The 25,259-nt window shown below is 42.2% G+C and overlaps 1 protein-coding gene across 6 annotated transcripts in view; it reads right to left on the bottom strand.

The window, feature by feature from the left end:
* Positions 1-3,676: 3,676 nt before the first annotated feature.
* LOC102965734 (orphan sodium- and chloride-dependent neurotransmitter transporter NTT5) overlaps positions 3,677-25,259 on the bottom strand; it is a 55,067-nt gene continuing 33,484 nt past the window's right edge. For 5 of the 6 annotated variants that reach the window (XM_042969320.1, XM_042969319.1, XM_042969318.1 and 2 more), the window contains 11 exons: positions 10,011-10,427; positions 9,414-9,571; positions 9,097-9,223; positions 8,728-8,903; positions 8,420-8,530; positions 8,004-8,245; positions 6,436-6,622; positions 5,845-6,046; positions 5,566-5,725; positions 4,276-4,438; positions 3,677-4,064 (listed from right to left, as the gene is read on the bottom strand). In XM_042969320.1, the coding sequence (XP_042825254.1) occupies positions 3,819-4,064; positions 4,276-4,438; positions 5,566-5,725; positions 5,845-6,046; positions 6,436-6,622; positions 8,004-8,245; positions 8,420-8,530; positions 8,728-8,903; positions 9,097-9,223; positions 9,414-9,571; positions 10,011-10,350 (2,112 nt within the window). In that variant the 5' untranslated portion in view covers positions 10,351-10,427 and the 3' untranslated portion in view covers positions 3,677-3,818. Of the gene's footprint in view, positions 4,065-4,275; positions 4,439-5,565; positions 5,726-5,844; positions 6,047-6,435; positions 6,623-8,003; positions 8,246-8,419; positions 8,531-8,727; positions 8,904-9,096; positions 9,224-9,413; positions 9,572-10,010; positions 10,445-25,259 lie in introns of all 6 variants that reach the window. The other variant, XM_042969321.1, reaches the window with a different exon arrangement.

The raw sequence follows: 25,259 nt of genomic DNA, 5'->3' as shown, positions 1-25,259 counted from the left end.
GTCGGAGTTTCTGCGGGGAACCACCGCTATTGGGGCCAGCGGTGATTTTAATATTTCGCTGCAGCCATAAGGCGATTTAGGCAATTCACCCTGGAGATGCTCACAACTGAGCCCAGCCCCTAGGCGTGCCTGCCCCTGTTGATTCATTCTTCTGGGCTTCGGGTCCATAGCCCACATCCCATTGCCTGCGTCTGGGCCCCATCACTCTGCAGAGTGACGCCTGCCCCGCGGTTTCGCGGGCAGAAACCCGACGATCTGAGTACTTAAGTGTGAAGCGAGAACCAGCGGTTCTCCCCACCCCACCTCCATCCCTTACTCCTTGGAGCATCATCTCTCCAAGCTTATTCTTCGGGTTAGAGCCCAGGGGTCACCAGCTACCTGCCAGATTCGGCCTTGCAGTGGGCGGAGTGATGTCACCGGTTGCCAGGCAGATTTCGTCTGGCTGGTAGACTTCATGGTTAACACATTTTGCGGACGGAGGTAAGGGGAGAGCCAAGATAGGAACCGAGGGGGCCTGTTTTAGAGTTCACGTTCTTAGCCACTGTGCCATAAAGATTCAACATTATGTAAAGCTTCAATATCTAAAAGAGGGGGAGCAGGTTCGCAGTAACCTGATGGCGTAGACTACAAAGTGTAGACGAGGACCTGGGTACTGATGGAAATTAGGATGTGATAAAGTGGAATTTCAAATGGGTGGACAAAACATGAATTATTCAGTGATTGGGTTGAAACAACTGGCACCTGGGAAAGATTATGCTCCTTACATCACAGTACATTTCAGATGGGTCAAGGATCACACTATAAAAGATGAAAACATAATTCACTAGGAAGAAACATGGGCGGACATTTCTATAATCTTGGCACGGGGAAGGGCTTTCTAAGGATAACATAAAAACAAGAATCCGTAAAGGAGAAATTTGGTAAGTTTGACCATATAAAAACAAAATCTCTGTAGGACAAAATAATAAGAAAAGGGATGGGCTAAATGTGTAAGGGGCATTAAGGAATCTACTCCTGAAATCATTGTTGCACCATATGCTAACTAACTTGGATGTAAACTAAAAAATAAATAATTAATTATGGGGCACCTGGGTGGCTCAGTCGGTTAAGCGTCCGACTTCGGCTCAGGTCATGATCTCACCGTCTGTGAGTTCGAGCCCCGCGTCGGGCTCTGGGCTGACAGCTCAGAGCCTGGAGCCTGTTTCAGATTCTGTGTCTCCCTCTCTCTGACCCTCCCCCATTCATGCTCTGTCTCTCTCTGTCTCAAAAATAAATAAAAACGTTAAAAAAATTTTTTTTAATAAAAAAATAAAAAAATAAGAAAATAAAACAAATTAAAAGGCATCAAACTCATAAAAAGTTCATTTATAACAAAAAGCTTAATTTCCATAATATACCAAGAATTTTTAATTTTTTTAAATATTTATTGATTTTTGAGACAGAAAGAGAGAGAGCGAGCAGGCTGGGGAGAGGCAGAGAGAGAGGGAGACACAGAATCTGAAGCAGGCTCCAGGCACTGAGCTGTCAGCACAGAGCCTGACTCGCGGCTTGAACTCATGAGCTATGATCATGACCTGAGCCGAAGTTAGAGGCTTAACTGAACGAGACCCCAGGTGCCCCTTCATTTGTTTCTTAAATTCCACATATGATTAATCTCATATTTTTAATACTATAGTTTCTCTGTGCTACATTGATGGTAATTTATTTCCATATGTCTCTTTCTAGTTTTCTAATTGGTTATTTAACCCATCCATTGATGTTTTTAATCTTTGTGATTTTTCACTTCTTTTTGGTTCTTTTACAAATACCCTGATCATTTCTGAATCTTTTGTATCTTTTTAATTTCAACTCTTTTTGTCTTTAAATATACTAAGCATATTGAGTTTATATTATGTACCTGTTAATTCCAGTACATTAGGTTTTTGAAGGTCTAATTCTGCTACTTTTTTTTTCTTCTAATCTTCCCTTAGGGTACCTTTTTCCTTGCATATTTTGTGATTTCTTTTTGTGACCTTATGTTCATGAAACGCTATGGGGCTTGGGAGAGGTTGTGTTTCCCCAGAGATTATGTATATTTACTTATGACAGGTGCTGGAGGCAAGGTGCTATCCACCGGCACCTTTTATATTAATCTCAGCTGGGTTTTTCAGACTATGCATGTGTGAATCTGAACCAAAATTCCATGTGAGAGAAGGTTTTGGGTTACAAATTCTCAAAAAAAAAAAAAAAAAAGACATTATTTGCCTGCTATCAGAAACAGAACCAATACATACATATTTTCTTGCTATCTAACCCTTTCATAGCTTCCTATTGTGTGGGGATTTCCTTTTCTTTCATGAACCCAAGTTCTTCTTTAGTCTTCACCTAAACTTTAAACCCAAAATCTCTAAGATCCTACACTGGCATTTACTAGCTTTAACCCTTGCTGAATTCAAGCTTAGGTTTAATTTTTTTTAATGTTTTTTTTTGAGAGAGAGGGAGAGAGAACATGAGCAGGGGAGGGGCAGAGAGAGAGGGAGTCACAGAATCTGAAGCAGGCTCTGGCTCTGAGCTGTCAGCACAGAGCCCAATGCTGGGCTCGAACCCATGAACCAGGAGATCATGACCTGAGTCGAAGTTGGAGGCTTAACCGACTGAGCCACCCAGGCGCCCCAAGCTTAGGTTTAATTTTTGAACCTCTTAAAGATTTCCCTTAATTTCTTCTAAGCTCATCTATGCATTTAAAGAGGATTGTTGGGGTGCCTGTGTGCCTCAGTCGGTCAAGCATCTGACTCTTGATTTCAGCTCAGGTCATAATCTCACAGTTCATGAGTTTGAGCCTCACCTCAGGCTCTGCACTGTTAGTGCTTGGGATCCTCTCTCTCCCCTGCATACTCACTCTCTCTCTCTCTCACCCAAACAAATAAACTTAAAAAATTTAAAAGAAATAAAGAGGATTGTTGAAATATACTTGATGTTACACTTTAGGTGTCTTAATCTATGGTGTGTCTTGTTTGTCTTATTTTGTTGTCATATTGCCTTCAATGAAGTCCTCCTTGAGTCTTCAAACTCTGAAGTTAACCTCTACTGTCTCCCTCATTCTCTGGCAAATATCCTTCCTTCAGGCTCCTAGACCACCTTAGGAAAAATATATAATGTTGGATAAAGGTTTAAGCTCCTTGGTAGACTTGGTAAATTGATCAGCTATTCCTGCTTAAGAGAGACAGGAGGAAGTCACCAATTAGCAGATAGTTAACCACTTTGCCATAATCGGTAACTCCACCGCTTTCTGAGACTATGGTCTCTTATCTGTTTCCTTACAGGAAGGGCCAGGCAGAGAGGGCCTGGGATTCTAGCATTTGAATTGAACAAAGTCAATGGAAGGCAAGAGTGGGAGTTGGGCATTTTTTTTTTCATGACAAAAGCAAAGTTTCACGGGTACTAGCACCATTTTTACCTTAGTTTCGTAGGGATCAGACCTGACAGGTACCACCAATTCCAAGAGGAAGGCAGCCTAGAAGTAGGGGTCAGCCGTCACCATCAACCAAATACTGGAAGTCAAAGAACACCATTATTATGTGTCTGGTGAGGGCAAGTGTAGGAGATGCAGAGAATGACTGCTGTGTTAACCTCCATCTGGCCAGAAAGACTTTCCCAGTCCAGGAAAACAAAACATCTTTGAGTCCAGTTACATTAGCAATTGCTACTTTTACCTTTTCTAACGTCAAGTTGCCAGCCGGGGAGTTCCACTTTGAAAAAAAAAAGTGATGTTTTGCCAAATAAACCAAGTCTTTATTTCCAAGATGAATTACTCACATGGCAGAGAGGTTTTTCCCTGGTTATTTATCCATTTTATTAACCTTTTGACTTTGCATCACCTGAAGCCGTGGATGGGGCTTCAGCGAGTTCCCTTTAGCTTCAGGTTTGAAGATAACTGTGACCTTACTGTGAATCACGGAGACTGAAAAAGCCACATCAATGAGTGTGTACAGGAAGTAGGCAGGGATAGGCAAGATGGTAATGACGATGGAGATGATGAGCAAGACTTTCGCCCATGATGGGTAAGTTCGGATCACCTCATTTGACTGTGGAGAAAGGGAAGATTTAGAATACCCAGTTTCTCTGAAGAGGAAGGCTACAGAGGTTGGGGGTAGGGACATGAACCGAGACAAGAGACTAGATAACTGGGTCCCCAGGGAACCCGAGAATAAGGTGGCAGAGTCTTAGAGGCCAGAGAAGATCACAAAGTCCTCACCCGCTCCCTAAGGGGTTCTGGGGTCTGAGAGAGAGGCTCACAATGCTTGAGTCCCAGGCCAAGTAGGTGATGTTCTTCAGACACAGATGAATCAGGGTGTTTACAAACAGGACTAGCAGCACAAATGGAGACAGAAAGCACCACAGCCAACGAAAGATGGGGGAGATGGGGCGGCCCAACATGATAATCAGGTCTGCAAGGAACCTGGGAAGAAGGGCCACGAGGCTTTGGAGGGGCCTGTTCAGGCCTTTCCCAGCCTTGTGGAGGGGTCAATCCAAACCCAGCCTGGGAGACAGAGCTTCACGTTTCTTAAACGTTTCTGTTCACCTCCACAACCAGTTTTCTTCCCTCTAATTCATCTCGTTTCAGTCTGATTTCTGTCCCAGCCTCAGGATTAAAACAAAACAAAACAAAAAACAAAACAAAGACATTTCTCTCCTCCATCACCCTCAGGATAAAGGCTGAGTTCCTAATGTAGTTTCTTCAAGCCCACTTATCCAGCTTTCTTTGGTGCACCTTCTTAACCCCAACATATATGTACGTTGGGTTCCTTTTGCCTAGAACGCCCTCCTTTTTTCTTTCCCTTGACAAACTCCCCTTCATCTGTCTCGATTCTGTTCAAGCATCCCCTCCTTGCCTGACCCTTCAATCTTCTTTACATAACCATCTGTGTTCCCAGAGTACCCTTGGCTGCCTCTATCATAGGCTTACTACCCTGCCCCCCAAACCTGCTTACATACATCTCCTTTGGACTCTGAGAGCAGAAACTCGGTCTAATTTATGCCAGTATCCCCAGGGCTCACAAGGCCTGCCTGCCCCTTGGGCACACTCTGGGTAATATTTGAGAGTGAGTGTACGAATCAGCAACTGATGGCAAGAACCACTATCACCTAGAAATGCTGCCACATTTGGATTACACAATGCTTCTCAAATGTTAATGTGCAGACAATTTACTTGGGGTTCTTGTTAAAATTCAGATACAAAGGTCTGGGGTGGAGTCCAGGGTTTTATATTTTAATAAACTCTCAGGCGATGCCAATGCTATTGGTCCAGAGCACATTTGAGAAGTGAGGGACGGTATGCCCACACTACCCTGGTTAAAAGTAGGGCTCAGGAGCTGCTAGGAGTTGATATAGTCTGTTCACTGCTTTTCCATTTTACAGCTATTTTCTCCAGGCATCAGCCCAGGCCTTCCTCCTTCCCACCCTCCTGGGGGCTCTCCATAAGCCCTGGGATCAGAGACCTGGCAGTGAGAGCAAGAGGGGCCGACACTCCCTAGAGACCCTAGCTGTGTGGGTGTATGGCTGGAGATCCTGGGCTTGGGACATCACCTCCTGGCTCCATAGATCCAGGCCATGGCCACATTCTCCAAGATGACAATGAGGAGGAGGGGCAGAGATGCCCAGTAATCATCCAGCAGGTTCACATAGTAGCTGCCAGAAGGTCTCACAAAAATGAGGCTGCCCAGGAACATAAGCGCACAGATGCCCACTGAAGGAAAACATCAGATTTGTATCAAGGTCAGAATTCAAACTAGGTTATAAAAGAGTCCCAGTGGGGTTAAGCTAGACAATGGCCATAGGTGGGAGTGGGGTCACAGGTCTGAGTACCTGTAAGCAGTTTTGTCTGTTTCCTGAGGGAAGCGAAGGTGTCCTGGAGAGGGGTAATAATGCCCTGCATGATCCCTATCATGGTGCTCAGCCCCAGGTTTGCCAGCAACACGAAGATGACGATGGCCCAGAGAGTGGATCCAGAAAACACAGAGATGGTATCAGTAACTGCCACAAAGGCCACACCAGGACCCTCCATAACCTGTGAGTGAAGGGAGGAATGGTAAGGGCTCTGAGCTCATTCTGTAGAACCCTAACTGCATTCTCCTCTCCTCCTCTAGGAAACGACCTGTAGCACTGTCGATGGACATTGTTAAACTCCTCTGGCCTTGAGGCATGAGGACTTCCTCCAACAACAGCTGCTAGTCTGGCAACTCTTTGGGGATGGGGTGAACAGGCTTATATGAACTCTAGTGCTTGGTGCTCTGGAGGCTACACCTGCATTATCACAGAAGGATACTGTGATCCAGTTCAGGATGCTGCTGAGAATTGCCTTTCTGAATTCTAGAGGCACCTAAGGAGAGCTGACGTTTCTGGTGTGCTGGGGGCTTTGAAGGGAACATTTGGACCCCATCCCCAACCCCTACCTACCTCCTTCAATTGTTCAGATAAGTTGCAATTGGACAAATGGGGAAGGATCATGCTTTTCATTTGTTCAGGAAGGTTCTTGAACCATTTGGGGTAGATGGAGCTTGGCTCATAATACAGACTGTCTGGGGGCTGGACCTCAGGAGGCAGCACCCCGGTAACTATCAGATTCATCACTGTCTCGGCATTCCTGGGGACAGGGGTAGAATCACATAAAACCATTTGGCCCTTTAAGGTAACTTCTCTTATCTTTCACACAAGAAGGAAAACCACTAGTCTGGAGTTTTTGATCTGCTTAATGTGCAGCCTGCACTGAAACCTGGGTCTCCAGGGTCCTGGCCCTCACTGCCTGACACCTACTTTCATAATGTGTCTGCGGGAGGCCACAGAGTTTCTGCCTTAAGACCTGGAGGGGTCTTTCCTACAGTGTCATGGAGGGCTTTAGGACCTATACCTCCTACTAGACAATTTCAGGACGACGTTAAAGCTTCTCAGCTTCCTTGACCTGCTGGCCTCTCCAATCTCTTAATGTACAACTCTTCACCTTCTCTATTTTGGACATACCCAACCATTAAGCCTGCTTCCACTTGTCATGCTCCCCATTGCTCAGTATCTCTGGCACGTGGTGTGCTCTCTGCCTAGCACCACCCACTCTGATCCCACTCAGTCTGTCCAAATTCTACCACTATACCATTCTCCATATGCAAGTTCCTACACATCCTTACTCAGCCCCCCAAACTCTGTTTACTGCCATGGAAAGCTATTCAAGATTTACTTCCATAAGGGCAAGTCAACAAGCTGCAGAAAAGTAGTATGGTGTGATCTGATCTTTTTAATGATATGTTTTTATATGTAGGTCTATGAATGGGAAACATTATGATAGCATGCTAAGTGGTGGTTATTTGTCAGGAGACAGACTCAGCTTGGGATTGCCTCCACCGGAAAGTCTTCTCTGACTGCCCCAGGAAGTTAGTGGTTTGCTCTTCTGTGTCTCTTCATCATCCCTTACTACCAGTTATCATCTACTTTGTGATTATCTTTAGTATCTGCTTCCTCAAAAGACTGTGGTTTTCTTTAGGGCAGGGATGGTGGTCTGCCTCACCATTGGTTGTGTTTCCAGAACTCAACACAGGGTTGGCAGATAGGAGGTGTTTTATAAATGTTTCATGGATATTTTTTAGAATGAATCTTATAGGAGAAGAAAATCAGGAATAGGCTCTGGGGGCTCTGGTGGTACTGTGGGTCTTTTTTTTTTTTTTTTTTCTTTTTTTCTTTTGCCTCTTGTCTAATGATTCAGCTAAAGCTATTCTCCTAATTTTCCAGGCAATCCCCGGTTAAGAATGGGGTGAACACACCACTGAAAACCTCTGAGTTTAGGGCTTTACTAGTTTAGAAAGGCAGCCCCGAAAGAGACAGAGTTGGAGCGATTCAGGTGTTGCTACAGTTTAGGATGCTCCCATTTGAGGGTCCCATACTGACTGAGCCTAGATGGGGGCCTACGCTGGAATTCCACGAGCTATTTCTAAGACTTTGGTCTTTTTGATGATCTGCATATGAAATACTGGGCTCACTTTACGTAACATTTGTTGTTGTTCTTTGTGGCCAAGTGGCCCATTGTGGCAAATACAAACACCATGGCGGTCAGTGAGGCAACCAAGTTGAGAAGAGCCACAGCAAAGGCATCCATGACACAGTTGTTGGATCGAGGGATGTATGAGCTGATTGCGATGAAGCTGCCAAAGCCGTGGCCCATGGATAAAAAGATCTGGTTCCCTGTCCGGCGCCACACTTCCACAGAGTACAGAGCTGGCACCTGGGGAGAAGTACCATGCAAACTGGGATATAAAGTGAGGAGGGGTCTGTGATCTGATGGAAGATGAGGAGGGGGTGAAGGAGGGAACTAGGAGGACCTCTACCAGACTGACAACCATCCTGTCCCTGACACCCCCATGTGGGTAAGAGAATTCAAGGTCAGGGGACACCTCACCTGGGCAGCCAACAAACTGTCGAGACCAAATTTTGCACCCTCCAGCATGAGACTCCGGATAAGGAGACAGAAAAGGATGAAGTAGGGAAGGATCACTGAGACATACAGCATCTGAGTGGGAAGTATGATTCAGAAACAGAGTTCAGCAAAGACAGACGCTGGGACAAGTAGGATCAAAGGCTACTGAGTCAAAGGTCATATTAGTATGTGTTAGAAGGTAGAGGCCTACAGGCATCGGGTTAGGAGAATATTAGGGGGTCTCAGGTAGAAAGGAGTCCATCAGATTAGTAAGTTAGAGAGTGGCTCACCTTTCCAGAGGACTTGGGTCCTCTGATCATGGAGATGCAGATAATTAACCAGGTCACAAAGACAGAGATACTGAGATGCTTAACTGGTAGCCCACCCATTTCGATTTTGTCTGTGGCCTTCAATACATTCCGGTACCAAAAGTACGTAGTGGATGTTGTCCGCACACATTCAGGATCTGAGGTGAACTGGGCATGGAGGAAGCTGCAAGACCACGTGACTCCCCCTTCCAATTCCCCTCCACCTCCTCCTTCCAATCTCATTCAACATCTTCCTGCTCATCCCAGTTTTCTCAACAATCTTCTTCCTTCTTCATTTCCCTATCCTTTTTTCAGCCCTCCCAATTGCCCTTTTCTTCCCTCTCTTCTCACCATAAGTACTGGAGTTCCTCAGTAAGGGGCACACTGACCAAGGCAGTGGAGACTGGAAAGACTGAACTAAATAGAAGAGACTCCAGGCCATGAGCACACTGTAGTACAAGCCCACAATGCAGCACACCTAGGGACCAAGGAGAATTCTGGAGACAGGAGAAGAAAGGTAGGCCAGCAGAAAGCAGGGGATCTGACAGAGGACTGGGAACTGAAGAGACTTGACCTGTGGAAGTGAAGTCATGGGACCCATCCCAGGACAAGGGTCAGGGTGCGAGTGGGGTGTAAAGGGCAGGCCGGGGCAGCCCAGGACTCCTCACCATGAAGCTGGTATACCCCACACCACCAATCCAGGGGCTGATGACCTTCCAGACACCAATGCTGCCCTGACGCATTCTCTGACCAGCTGCCATCTCCAGGAATAGAAGAGGAACCCCGATCAAGAACAGCATGAGGATGTAGATGATGAGAAAACTGCCTGTGCAAGGGAGTCAGGAGGGCTCTGAGAACCACCTGGGTTTTCAGTGCCTAGACTTCTTTGGGGGCCAGGAAAACACATTCCTCCCGCCCCCCGTGACCTCCCTCAGGGCCACAGGCATCAGGGCTCAACTGTTTCCACATCCCTCATAGTCCCAGGTGTCCCTTCTCTCCCAATTTCTGGAAGACCCAGATGCTTAGGTTCCAGCCCACCCTGGACCCAGGCCTCCAGCTCCACCATCCTCATGAACCTAAATGTTCAGCTACCCTGCTCCCACCCACCCAACATCCTAGGTGTTCAGGTACCTGCCTCCTGTCCTAGTCAGGATCCCAAATCCCCCCCCCCCCACACACATATCTCAGAGACCTCGGAGTAGCAAGGACAGTCCTTTGGCTCCTCGCCCCCTTGTGGGTCCATGATTCCTGGTCCCCAGGCTTACCACCTCCGTTGTGAAAACACAGGTAAGGAAAGCGCCAGATGGTGCTCAGCCCCACAGAGAAGCCCACCTGGGCCAGAAGGTACTCAATTTTATTGGCCCAGTATGGTCGATCAGGGGGGGCTTTATCCTTCAGTTCATCACTGTCTGTGGTCTCCAATATTTCATCACTATCTTCATCAGACCAAATGTTTGGTGACAGAGTGTCAAGCTTCTGTCCCATCCCCATCAATTCCTCAGTAGGCAACTCAGACTTTAATAGCTGGGGAGTTGAGGAAGTAATAGTCAAGGATTTGGAGTCCGAAGGTCTAGACGTCTGGGATTTCTCATCTTGGGCCTCCATGTTTTCACTAACAGTTGTTATCCAGGGTGGACTCTAGTTCCTGCTTCTGCAGGGGTGAGGCCTCCTTCCTTGTTGACCTTAAGGACATCAAGAACTACAGACTTTAGATATATGAGCTAAGTAAAGACAAGACTAATTGTACAAGAACCCCTGAGGCCTCCAAACCCTCTTATCCTTATGTGGATAAGAACATGGAGTTCTCCACCCTTGAAAACATACCAAGGATATGCCTGCCTTTAGAAAATAATAATTTTAAAACAATACTATGTACAGTAATGCCAACAGACATAACATGCGTAACAATAATTTTAACAAAAGATGGGCAAGACCTTTACACACACACACACACACACACACACACACACACACACACACACACATTATTGAGAGAAAATAAAATTAAGGGATATAGCATGTTTGTGAACTAGAAGTCTTAATAGTAAAACAATGTCAATTATCCCCAATTGATCTATAAATTCAATGCAGTTCTTATTGAAATCACACCAGGGTTTTTTGGGGAAATTGACAAGCTGATTCTAAAATGTACATGGAAGAGCTCCTGGGTGGCTCAGTCAGTTGAGCAACCGACTCTCAATTTCAGCTCCGGTCATGATCTCACGCTTCATGAGATCAAGTCCCGCATCAGGCTCTGTGCGGACAGCTTCAGATTCTCTCTCTCCCTCTCTCTCTCTGCCCCTCCTCCACTCATGCTTGCTCTTCCTCTCTCAATAAACAAACATTTTAAAATAAATAAATAAAGTGTACATGGAAAGCAAAAGGCTTAGAATGATTAATACAATCTTGATAGAGAAGAAGCAAATGTAAAGACTAATTATAAAGCTACAGTAATTAAGAGAGTATGGTATTGGCACAGGGATCTATGGCATGAATAGATCCATGGATCAATGTGCTGCACTGTTTAATATGGTGCCTACAAGCCACATATGGCTGCTTAATTAAAATTAAGTAACATCAACGATTTAGTTCCTCAGTCATACTAGCCATGTATCAAGTGCTCAGTAGCCACACGGCTACCATACTGGAAGGACAGATATCAAACATTTCCATTACCACAGGAAGTTCTGTGGATACCACTGGGAGATTTCAGAAACTCACACAAATATAGGTGCCTGATCTACAATAAAGACAGCACTGCAAAGCTGTAGAGAAAGGGCATTCTTATCAATGAATCATTGGTTGTTAGAGGAACTGGATATCTACACAGAAATAAGTGAACCCTGGCCTCCCCAACTTCACATATCAAACAATAATCTATTCAGAGAAGATTGAAGTTCTAAATGTGAACGATAAAACAATAACATCCCAGAGGAAAAACCTAGGAGGGTATCGGCATGACTTGAGTGTAGGCACAGATTTCTTAAATGGGACACAAAAAGCACCAATCATAAAGGAAAAGTTTGACATATTGGATTAAATTAAAACTAGAAACTTCAATGGAAACAACAGTAATTGAATAAACAGACAAGCCCTAAGGCAGTGGAAGATGTTTGCAACATACGTGGTAGACAGAATAATGCCCTTCTCCAAGATATCCACATCCTAATCCCTAGAACCTATGAATATGTTACTTTATATGGAAAAAGTGACTTTTCAATATGGTAAAGTTATGGATCTTGAAAGGAGATTAGCTGGATTATCTATGATGGGCCCAATGTATTTATAGGATCCTTATATGGGAAAAGGAAGGTAGAAGAGTCAGAATCCAAGAAGAAAATGGGATCGCAGGAGCAGAAGTTGGAGTAATACACCTTGAACGTGGAGGAAGGCGCCATGATTCAAGGAATGCTAGCTGGAAAACTCTAGGAAATGGATTCTTCCCTAGATCCTATGTAAGGAACACAGGAACACTGACACTTGCTTTTAGCCCAGCCAAATGGATTTCAGATTTCCAACCTCTAGAATGGTATGATAATACATTCATGTTGTTTTAAACCACTAAGTTTGTAGTTATTGTTAGAGTAACAGTAGGAAACTAACAAAATATATAACCCCAAAAGGGCCTGTTTCCCAAATGATATTTATAAAAGAAAGAAATATCTATAAATAAGAAAAAGTGGACAAGCTAAAAAGTGGAGGGAAGGGAAAAGAAAGCTTGAATAAGCTTACTAATAGAGGCTTGTAATATATACAAATCAATAGCCATAGGAAACGGTGGTCATTACTCAACTTCACTGGTCAACAAGAAAATGTAACTAAAACCACAATAAGAATAGATGGATATATATGTGATAAATTGCATAGAGTAAAATGTTAATTGTAGAACCGAGGTTGATGGTTATATGCATGGTCAGTGTATAAATATTCCAACTTTTCTGTATGCCTAAATATTTTTTCAAAATAAAATGTTGGGGGTGCCTGGGTGGCTCAGTCGGTTAAGCATCTGACTTTAGCTCAGGTCATGATCTCACACTCCATGAGTTTGAGCCCCACGTTGGGCTCTGTGCTGACAGCTCGGAGCCTGGAGCCTGCTTCGGATTCTGTGTCTCCCTCTCTCTCTTTGCCCCTCCCCTGCTTATGCTCTGTCTCTGTCTCAAAAATAAATAAAAACATTTAAAAATAAATAATAAATAAAACAAAATAAAATGTTGGGAGGAAATCACATGAGATCACTACATACCCACTAGATGAGCTAGTATAAATGAAAAAGTCTGATTAAACCAAATGATGGCTTGTGTGGAAACTTTTGGAAGTCACGTACACAGTTGGTAGAAGCAGAGATTGGTACAACTACTTCAGAAAACTAGTTGAGGGGTGCCTGGGTGGCTAAGTTGAGTGTCCGACTCTTGATTTAAGCTAGGTCATGATCTCACGGTCGTGAGATAGAGAGTCCCATGTCTGGCTCCATGCTGGGCATGTGGCCTTCCTGGGATTCTCAATCTCTCTCTCTCTTTCTGACCCTCCTCCCTCAAAATAAATAAACATTAAAAAAAAAAACTAAACTAGTTCAATGTACCTACATACTTTATTTTCACATTTTACAGTCCATTCCAAAGTGACCATCTAACAAATGTGTACATGAGTACACCAAAAATCATGTTCAAGAATGCTAATAGTTGTACTATTCATAACTGCCAAAACCTGGAAACAACCCAAATCTCTTTCAACAGTAGAATGGATAAGTAATCGTATATTCATATAACGGGTATACAATAATAAAAAGAGTGAACTGCTGATATGCATAACAACCTGCATGAATCTCAGAAATATTACTTTGAGGGGCGCCTGGGTGGCTCAGTAGGTTGAGCATCTGACTTTGGCTCAGGTCATGATCTCGCAGTTCGTGAATTTGAGCCCCGCGTCGGACTCTGTGCTGACAGCTCAGAGCCCGGAGCTGCTTCAAATTCTGTGTCCCCCTCTCTCTCTGCCCCACCCCTGCTTGTGCTCTGTCTCTCTCTGTCTTTCAAAAATGAATAAACATAAAAAAAGAATATTACTTTGAATGAAAGAAGCAAGGCCCAGAAAAGAACACAGTACATAATTCCACTTATATGAAGTTCAAGAAGAGGCAAAACAAATTCATGGTGTCAAAAGCCAGGATAGTGTGCTTACATTGTGATAAGTTATAACTATGTGATAACTATAATTACGATTTGGACATACTTGAGATACTTTTAAAAAAATTTTTGTAAATGTTTATTTATTTTTGAGAGAGAGAGAGAGCACAAGTGGGGGAGAAGCAGAGAGAGAGGGAGACACAGAATCCAAAGCAGGCTTCAGGCTCTGTCAGCACAGAGCCTGATGCGGGGCTCAAATTCACAAACTGTGAGATCAGGACCTGAGCTAAAGTCGGACACCTACCGACTGGGCCACCCAGGTGCCCCTGACTTGGGATACGTTAATGAAAGTTTATCTTAGGGGTACCTGGCTGGCTCAGCCAGTAAAGCATGCAATCTTGATCTCTGGGTTGTGAGTCTGAGCCCCTATGTTGGGCATAGAGCTTACTTAAAAAAAAAAAAAAGTTTATCTTAAAAATAAACATTGGAAAAATAACTAAAAACCCTGGATTTCTATAAAGCAATAATAAACAAAATATATTTTATTTGTTTTGTTTTATTTTAGAGAGAGAGAAAGCATGAGTGGGGAGGGGGCAGAGGGAGAGAGAGTCTCAAGCAGGTTAGTGTGGAGCCCAACGCAAGGCTCAAACCCACAAAGCATGAGATCATGAGGTGAGCCAAAATCAAGAGTCGGCTGCTCAAATGACTGAGCCACGCAGGTGCCCCAGAAAGTAGATTTTAAAATAGAAAGATGGCACTCACAACAGCAACAAAAACTATATGGCATCAAGAAATAAACCTAAACGTTAAACCAAGACCTTAAATATGCAGAAACATCTCATGTTTATGAATATAAATACTCAATACTGTAAGGATGGAATTTCTCCCCAAAATGATTTATAGATTGAAGGCAATTCCAACCAAAATCTCAACATAACTTTTCATGAAAGCTAAAAAGATTTTACAATTTATATAGAAGAATAAAGTACCGAAAATAATGAAGAGACTGACACTAGTTCTTTGTTGCTGGCCAAGATGAAGTAAAGTAATGATACGCAGCCTCTCCCACTGATGACAGATAAAAATCTTTTTTTTTTTTTAATAAAACCTTTTTTTTTTTTAACTTTTTTTTTTTTTATTTATTTTTGAGACAGGGAGAGACAGAGCATGAACAGGGGAGGGTCAGAGAGAGGGAGACACAGAATCTGAAATAGGCTCCAGGCTCTGAGCTGTCAGCACAGAGCCTGACGCGGGGCTCGAACTCACGGACCGTGAGATCATGACCTGAGCCGAAGTCGGCCGCTTAACCGACTGAGCCACCCAGGCGCCCCCAGATAAAAATCTTTTTTTTATAACATTATTTTTTTTTCAACGTTTTTTATTTATTTTTGGGACAGAGAGAGACAGAGCATGAACGGGGGAGGGTCAGAGAGAGAGGGAGACACAGAATCAGAAACAGGCTCCAGGATCCGAGCCATCAGCCCAGAGCCTGACGCGGGGCTCGAACTCACAGACCGCGAGATCGTGACCTGGCTGAAGTCGGACGCTTAACCGACTGCGCCACCCAGGCGCCCCAAAAATCTTAAATAGCATATAAGAAACAAGAGCCTGTGAACTTTGAAAAGTAAACTGAAAAAAAAAAACAGACCAGGGATTTAAGTTAGAACTTGAATAATGACTTATAATGAGGGGAGGGGTGAATTTCATATTTCTTTTCCCTCCTTTGTCTCCTGATCCAAGAATAAGCCAAACCACGTAACTGTGCAACAAGCACCAACAGCAGATAATCTAGGAGAAGCCTCCTATTTCCAAAGGACCAGGAAAAGAAACTCCTCTATGTATTAGAGAGTAAGGGGGTAGGGACATTACTAATTTTCCCTTTTCACCTCAGAGGCTCGCCTCTGAACTACACAAGCAGGAAACAAATGTGAAGAAGAGCAACAAGGTTCTGAAAACTGAACAATGATATAAACCAATGCCCAAGTCACAGACCAACCCCAGGGCGGCACATGCTAATCCAAATAGCACAGCAAAGGCTTTAGAGATTGAACTAACGTTGTAACCAACACCCACAGAAGATGGGACAGAACCTGCCATCTGAACCTACCCAGGTTGATGGCCTGCTAAAACGAACAAGCCAACAAAATCCAACATTCTCCAAGGGATATTAACAGGATCCTGAGTTTGCAATATAAAATTGCAAACTTAAAAGTTAAGTTTGCAAACTTAAAATTCCCAGGATACAGTCCAAACTTACTCATCACTTACACACATGTGAAAAATCTGACCATTTCCCAAGGGAAAAGACAATCCACAGATGTCAACCCTGAGATGACCCAGATGTGGAATTTTTAGACAAAGACTTATTATTTTTAAAAGTACAGGGGTGCCTGGGTGGCTCAGTCAGTTAAGCATCTGACTTTGGCTCAGGTCATGATCTCGTGTTCATGGGTCCAAGCCTTGCTTAGAACTCTGTGCTGACAGCTCAGAGCCTGGAGCCCATTTTGGGGCACCTGGGTGGCTCAGTCGGTTGAGTGTCCAACTTCAGCTCAGGTCATGATCTCGTGGTCCGTGAGTTCAAGCCCCGCATCAGGCTCTGTGCTGACAGCTCAGCCTGGAGCCTGTTTCAGATTCTGTGTCTCCCTCTCTCTCTCTGCCCCTCCCCTGCTTACGCTCTGTCTCTCTGAGAAATGAATAGATCTTAAAAAAAAAAAAAATTTAAGTACTTATATTTTTCCAGCTTTGAGGTATTATTGATAAGTAAAAATTGTATATGTTTAAGGAATAACATGTAATGTTTTGATATATGTATACATTGTGATATGATCAGCCCATGAAGTTAATTAACTTATCCCTCACCTCACAGTTACTCTGTGTGTGTGTGTGTGTGTATGTTTGTGTGTTAAGAACACCTAAGATCTTCTCTCAGCAAATTTCAAGTATACCTTATTTTTTTTTTTTCCTTAACGTTTATTTATTTTTGAGACAGAGAGAGACAGAGCATGAATGGGGGAGGGTCAGAGAGAGGGAGACACAGAATCTGAAACAGGCTCCGGGCTCTGAGCTGTCAGCACAGGGGCCCGATGCGGGGCTCGAACTCACGGACCGTGAGATCGTGACCTGAGCCGAAGTCGGTGCTCAACCGACTGAGCCACCCAGGCGCCCCATACCTTATTAACTATAGGTATATTAGCTATATCACCATGCCATACATTAGGTCTCTAGAATTCATTCAGCTTATACCGGAAAGTTTGTACCCGCTGACCAACAAACATCATGTTTCCTTTACTCCTCATCCCCCGGTAACTATTCTTCTACTCGCTGTTTCTATGACTTTGACTTTTTTTAGATCCCACGTATAAGTAAGATCAGCAGTATTTGTCTTTCTGTGCCTGGTTTATTTCACTTAGTATAATGACTTCGAGGTTCATCCATGTTGTCACAAACACCAGGACTCCCTTCTTTTCTAAGGCTATATAATACTCCAGTGTGTGTGTGTGACATTTTCTTTATCCCTTTGTCTGTTGATGGACACTTAGGTTGTTTTCATATCTTGGCTATTGTGAATTATACTACAATGAATATGGGAGTGCAGATATCTCCTCAAGATATTAATTTCAGTTCCTTTGGATATGGACCCAGAAGCGAGATTTCTTGATCATACGGTGTGTCTATTTTTAAGTTTTTGAGGAATCACTATCCTGTTTTCCATAATGGTTGTACCATTTACATTCCTACCAACAGTATATAAGTGTTCCCTTTTCTGCACATCCTTGCCAATACTTATCTTTTGATTTCTTCATGATAGCCATCTTAAGGTCATGAGGTGATCTCCCACTATGGTTTTGGTTTGAATTTTCCTGATGGTTAGTGATGTTCAGCACTTTTTCATATACCCATCAGCCATTTGTATGTTTACTTTGGAAAATTGTCTATTTCGGTGTTTTTCCATTTTGTTTATTTTTTTTGCCACCGAATACTATGAGTTCCTTGTATATTTTGGCTATCAACACCTTATGGATATATGGTTTGCAAATATTTTCTCATTCTATAGGATGCCTTTTCATTTTGTTGATTTCATTTATTTGCAGAAACTTTTTTTATTTTTTTTTAATGTTTTATTTATTTTTGAGACAGAGAGAGAGCATGAACGGGGGAGGGGCAGAGAGAGAGAGGGAGACACAGAATCCAAAGCAGGCTCCAGGCTCTGAGCCATCAGCCCAGAGCCCGACGCGGGGCTCGAACTCACGGACTGTGAGATAGTGACCCGAGCCGAAGTCGGACGCTTAACCGACTGAGCCACCCAGGCGCCCCTGCAGAAACTTTTTAATTTGGTGCTGTCCTACTTGTTTTAATTTTTCTTTTGTTGCTTGTGCTTTTGGTGTCATCCCCTGAAAAACCATTGTCAAGACCAATGTCAAGGAGCTTTCCCATATGCTTTTTTTTTCTAGGAGTCTTATAGTTTCAGGTCTTACATTTAAGTCTTTGACCAATTTTGAGTTGATTTTTGTGTATGGTGTGAGACAAAGGTCCAATTTCCTTTTTTTGCATGTGAATATCCAGTTTTCCCAACACAATTTATTAAAGAGACTATCCTTTCCCTCATGGTGTATTCTTGATACCTTAGTTGACTGAACATATGTGAGTTTATTTCTGGGCTCTCTGTTCTGTTCCATTGATCTGTGTGTCTGTTTTTATGCCAATACCATACAGCTCTGATTACTATAGCTTTGTAATACAATTTGAAATCAGGAAGTGAGATGCCTCTGGTTTTTTTCTTCTTGTTCAGTATTGCTGTAGTTACTTGGGTCTTTTGTGGCTCCATATGAATTTTAGAATTTTTTCTATTTCTGTGAAAAATTATCATTGGAATTTTTATAGGGACCCCATTTAATCTGTAGATCACTTAGGGTTATATGGGTATGTTGACACATATTATTTGTTATTAATTCTTCCAATCCATGAACACGGTATCTTTTAAATTATTTGTGTCTTCTTCAATTTCTTTCATCAATGTTTAATAGATTTCAGTGTACAGATCTTTCACCTCCTTGTTTAAATTTATTCCTAAGTATTTTATTCTTTTTGATGCTATTGTAAATGGGATTGTCTTTTTTTTAATTTTTCAAATTATTTTTTTTTATTTTAGAGGGAGAGAGCACAAGCCGGGGAGAGGGACAGAGGGAGAGAGAGAGATAGAGAAAGAGAGAGAATCGTAAGCAGGCTCCATGCTCAGCACAGAGCCTGACGGGCTCAATACCACAGCCTTGGGATCATGACCTGAGCTGAAATCAAGAGTTGGACACTCAACCGACTGAACCAACCAGGCGTCCCACACGGGTTTGTCTTCTTAATTTGTTTTTCAGATAGTTGGTTGTTAGTGTATAGAAGTGCAACTGATTTTTGTATGCTGATTTTGTATTCTGCACCTTTACTGAATTTTTTTATTAGTTCTAACAGTTGGTTTGTTTTTTTTTTTTTAGGAATCTTTAGGGTTTTCTGTATATAAAATCATGTTATCTGCAGATAGAGACAATTTCACTTCTTTCTGCCCAAATTGGATACCTTTGATTTCTTTTTCTTGTCTAATTGTTATGGCTAGGACTTCCAGTACTATGTTGAATAATCACGGAGACAGACAGCATTCTTGTCTTGTTCCTGATTTTAGAGGAAAAGCTTTGAGCTTTCACCCTTTAGTATGATGTTAGCTGTGGGCATTCATATATGGCCTTTATTATATTGAGGTACATGCCTTCTATACTAATTTGTTGAGAGATTTTATCATAAAATGATGGTGAATTTTATAAAATACTTCTTCTGCATCTATTGAGATAATCATATAATACTTTCTAAATTTTTATTTATTTTTTTAAATTACATCCAAGTTAGTTAGCATATAGTACAACAATTTCAGGAGTCAATTCCTTAATGCTCCTAACCCATCTAGATAATCATATGCTTTTTATCCTACATTCTGTTAATGTGATGTATCACATTTATTGACTTGCATATGTTGAACCATGTTCGCATCCCTGGGATAAATACCACTTGATCATGCTGTATGATCCTTTTAGCAATTCAGTTTGCTAGTATTCAGTTGAGGATTTTTGCATCTATGTTCGTCAGAAATATTGGCCTGTAACGATCTCTTCTCATAGTCTCCTTGTCTGGCTTTGGCATCGAGGTAATAGTGGACTTGTAAAATTGCTACAGTCAAGTCCACAGACAGCAGGTCTGTTATCAGGCACAGATGGGTATGGCTCCCACAGATCCCTGACTGCACTTGCACCATGTCCCTAGGAAAGTCCCTGGGTGGGAAGATTGTCTCTGGAACTGTGGTAGAGCAGGGCTGGAACGGGGTCACAGGGTTGCTTCAGGTTCTGCAGTCAAGAACTAGGCCGACAGGCCTGCCATTAGAGGCTCAGAGGGGCAGGTCTGTCACCAGTTTCCTGGGTGGTCAGAACTGGCTTCCAACCATGTCAGAGAGGAGTTGTCACTGAGTCTCGGGGCCATTTCAAAGTATGTAGCTGGGACTGGCTTCAGGGTCCACAGCCAGGACTGAGGTTGGTAAGCCTACTATGAGGAGAACAGACCAGCAGTGCTGGATCCCTGGGTAGGTAGGACTGAGATCAGGGCTGAAACAAGGTTACAGAGTTGCTTCAGAATCCAAAGTCAGAACCAAGGTTAGCAGGACTGTTACCAGGAGCATGTCTCCCATAGGGCCCCTGTGCAGGCATGTCTGACTCTAGACTGGCAGTTAGAGTAGGGCTTGAGCTGGGTCACAGGGATGCTTCAGGATCTGCAATTGTGTCCAAGGCTGGCAGGCCTGATACTGGTGGCGTAGATGACCATGGCTCCTCCTGGTGCCTTGGTGGATGGAACCGGTTGCAGGACTGCAGCCAAGTGGGGTTGGAGCCAAGTCCATAAAGAGATGGGGTTATTATTCTGTACCCAGCACCACATTTGGTTGGCTTTCCACCAGGGTTAGAGCCTGCTTCCTGAAATCAGTTTTCCTTAGTCCTGGGCTTTCCTGGGGTTTCACAACCTCCTACTAGGATCCCAAAGCTCCCACAAAGGCACTTTTTTTTCTGTGGATGGCTGCTGGACTGTTGTCTGTGTGCGTGTTGAGGGAAGTGAGCTGGGGACCTCCTATTCCACCATTTTATTTATTAGGAAAAAAAAGCTAAATGAAGACATTAAAGAAACTATTATACCCATTCTCCATTAGGTAAAGGTGAAAACTCTCGAAATTAATGGAACAACAGAAGTTCTGAGTAGAGAAATAGAAACTAAAAAAATAACCAAATTTTAGAGCCAAGAGGTAAAATATTGCAAATTAAAATATTGCAAAATATTGCAAATTAAAAATTTATTAGGTGGAATATGAAGATAGGACATTAGAAATGATCCAATCTGAAGAACAGAGAGAAAAAAAATTGCAAATAAAATGAACAGAGCCTCAGGGACCTATGAGACAATATCAAAAGTCCAAGAATGAGGGAGAAAGAGATTGGTGGGAAAAAAAGTCTGAGGAGTGCCTGGGTGGCTCAGTCGGTTAAGCGTCCGACTTTGACTCAGGTCATGATCTCATGGTTTGTGGGTTTGAGCCCTGTGTTGGGCTCTGTGCTGACAGCTCAGAGCCTGGAGCCTGCTTTGGATTCTGTGTCTCGTTCTCTCTCTTCCCCTCCCCCACTTGTGCTCTGTCTCTCAAAGATAAATAAATGTAAAAAGGAAATTTAAAAAATCTTGAAAACTCCCCAAATTTGATTAAATATATAAATTTAGATTCAAGAAGTTCATCAAATCCCCCCCACAAAAAAGCCATATCGTATCAGTCACATCATAACTGTGCTGCTAAAAGGAAAAAAGAGGAATCTGTAAGGTTAACAGAGAATGCTATAACAATAGAATGCTATAACATAGAATACTATAACAATCAGAACTGTGGATTTCTCATCATAAAAGATGGCAGCCAGAAGTCAGTGGAATATCTTTAAAGTGCTAACAGGGAACAAAAAAAAAGTATCATCACATAATTCTATATCCATCAAAAAAAACCACAAAACTTCAGGAATGAAGTGAGATAAAAACATTCTCAGTTGGGGGGACCTGGGTGGCTCAGCTGGTTGAGCATCTGACTCGGTTTTGGTTCAGGTCATGATCCCAGGGTCATGGGATCAAGCCCTGCCTACGTCAAGCTCCATGCTGAGGATGGAACCTGCTTAAGATTCTCCCTCTCCCCCTCTGCCGCTCTCCACCACTCATGCTCTCTCTCTCAAATTAAAGAAGAAAATAAAAACTCAGATAAAGGAAAACTAAGAGAATCCCCCACTAGCAGACTTGCTATAACAGAAAGGTATCAGGGGAGAATTAGGAACTCCAGAATGTCTCCTTCAGAGAGGAACAAGAGAGACAGTAAACAGTGGGGTAAAAAAAATGGACTCTTTTACTACTTTTAAAGACTTTTAAAAAATGTTTGCAATTGAGAGGCACCTGGGTAGCTCAGTTGGTTGAGCACCCAACTTCGACTCAGGTCATGATCTCACAGTTAGTGAGTTCAAGCCCTGTGTCGGGCTCTGTGTTGACAGCTCAGAGCCTGGAGCCTGCTTCAGATTCTGTGTCTCCCTCTCTCTCTGCCCCTCTCCCATTCATGTGTGCATGTGTGCTCTCTCTCAAAAATAAACATTAAATAATAAAAATAAAATGTTTGCAGTTGAAAGCAAAAAAATATATAATTGGTAGGGGAGGCTTTCAATGTATATAAGCATCATACATATGATAGCTATAAAATAAAGGGAAAGGGTCCCATGAGGTTATAAGGCTTCCACATTTATGTGAAGTGATATTAGCTCAGGTAGTCTGTGTGAAATTGGAGGTGCATAATATAATCAATCCTTAGAACAACCACTAAAAAACTTAATTCAAAGATCTATAACTAAAAAGCCAAATATAAATTCAAATGGAATACTAAAAAAATATTTAAATAAGTCAAAAGAAGCAAGAAAGACAAAACAGAGGGAAAAAACAGAGAGGACAAATAGAAAACAAATAATAAAATGGTAGCCCTAGATTTGACCATAGCAATAATATATTAATATACATGACATATTAAATGTAAATGACCTAAATAGATCAATTAAAAAATAATGATTATTAGCTGGGGTGGGAGGGGTAGATCCAACTATATGCTGTCTACAACACACACACACACACACACACACACACACACACCTTAAATATAATAATATAAATAGATTAAAAGTTAAAAAAAAAGGTTTTGAAGGGAATGATGAAAATGTTCTGAAATAACATTATTATAACAAATGCACAATGCTCTGAATATGCTAAAAATCACAGAGCTGTACACTTTAAACGGGTGAATTTTATGACATGTAAATTATATCTCAATAAAGCTGTTTACTGAGACATAAATAAATGTAAATTTATTTATGCAATGTCAAAAGAAATCTAGAGTGGCTGTCTTCATACTATACAAAGCAGATTTCAGAAATTAAAAAAGAAAATTCACCAGAGTCAATTCACCAAGGAGACAAAACAATCCTGAATGTATATATACATAAAATATTGCTCCAAATACATGAAGCAAAAAATAATAGAGATGATAGGAGAAATAGAGAACCCACTATTACACTTTGAAAGTTCATCACTCCTGTCTAATTCACAGAACAAGCAGATGGAAAATCAACAAGAAGAGAGAAGACCTAAATAACATTACCACTCAACATAATCTAAGTTGCATCTCTAGAATACTCCAACAGCAGAAAACACATTTTCAAATGAATGCAGCAATCGCCAAGAGACATCATATCCTGGCCCACAAAACAAGACATAACAATTAAAAAAAATAAAATCACACACAGTATGTTCTCTGGCCATAACAGAATTAAACGAGGAATAAAAAACAAAGACACCTTGAGGGGGTGTCAGTCGGTTGAGTGTCTGACTCTTAATGTCTGCTCAGGTCATGATCTCACGGTTCTTGAGATCAAGTTCCACCTCCAGCTCTGTACTGACAGTGTGCAGCCTGCTTGGGATTCTCTCTCTGTCTCTCTCTCTCTGTCTGTCTCTCTCTCTCTCTGTCTGTCTCTCTGCCCCTTCCCTTCTCATGTTCTCTCTCTCTCAAAAATAAATATTTAAAAAATAAAAAAACAAAAAACAGGGTGCTTGGATGGCTCAGTCAGTTTAGCATCTAACTTTGGCTCAGGTCATGATCTCGAAGTTCATGAGTTCCAGCCCAGTGTCAGGCTCTCTGCTATCAGCACAGAGCCCTGCTTCAGATCCTCTGTCCCCCTCTCTCACTGCCCCTCCCCCGCTTGCACACTTTCTCTCTCAAAAATTAAAAAAAAAACATTAAAACACACACACACACACACACACACACACCAAAAAAGCAAAGATACCTCAAGACCCCCACATGTTTGAAAGTTAAACAACACTCTTAAAAATAACCTATGTGTCAAAGAGGAATTATTAAGGGAAACTGGCAAACATTATGCACTAAACAAAAATAAAAACATAACATGTTAAATTTCTGTGTTGTAATTAAAACAGTGTTTGAAAGGAAATTTATATCACTAAATGCTTATATTGAAAAAGAAAAAAAAGGAGAAATTAAGACATTCTCAGATAAACAAAAACTGAAGGAATTCATTACCACTAGAACTGCCTACAAGAAATTTCATGGGAGATTTGCAGGGTGAAATGAAAGATACTAACTATATGTTAACTTGAGCCATATGAAAAAATAAAGATCTCAAAAAATGTAAATTATAGGTGATTATAAAAGCTATTATTATTATAACAACAGTTTGTAACTCTACTTTTTATTTTCTACATGAAAGAGATGATTTCAAGAAGTCAATACATTTAAAAAAATTTTTAATGTTTATTTATTGTTTTGAGAGAGACCGACAGAGTACAAGCAGGAGAGGGACAGAGAAAGAGGTAGAAGAGAGAATCCCAAGCAGACTTCGTGCTGTCAGTGCAGAGCCCAACATGGGGCTCAAACTCATGAACCATGTGAGATCAGACCTGACCTGAAATCAAGAGCAGACCATTAACTTACTGAGCCACCCAGGAGCCCCAAAAAACCAAAAGATTTTTAAAAATTGCAATGGACAGATATTCTAAGCAGAAAACCAACAAGGAAACAATGGCTTTGAATGACATACTGGACCAGATGGACTTAACAGATATATTCAGAACATTTCACCCTAAAACAGCACAATATACATTCTTTTTTCTTCTAATGTTTATTTTCTTTTTGGGAGAGCGAGAGACAAAGTGCAAGCTGCGAGCTGGGGAGGGGCAGAGAGAGCGAGACAAAGAATCTGAAGCAGGCTCCAGACTCTGAGCTGTCAGCACAGAGCTTGA

This window comes from Panthera tigris, chromosome E2 (genome assembly GCF_018350195.1).
Source record: "Panthera tigris isolate Pti1 chromosome E2, P.tigris_Pti1_mat1.1, whole genome shotgun sequence".
Lineage (NCBI taxonomy): Eukaryota > Metazoa > Chordata > Mammalia > Carnivora > Felidae > Panthera > Panthera tigris.
Note: the sequence above shows the minus strand (reverse complement) of the source record. Positions and strands in the feature narration are given on the sequence as shown.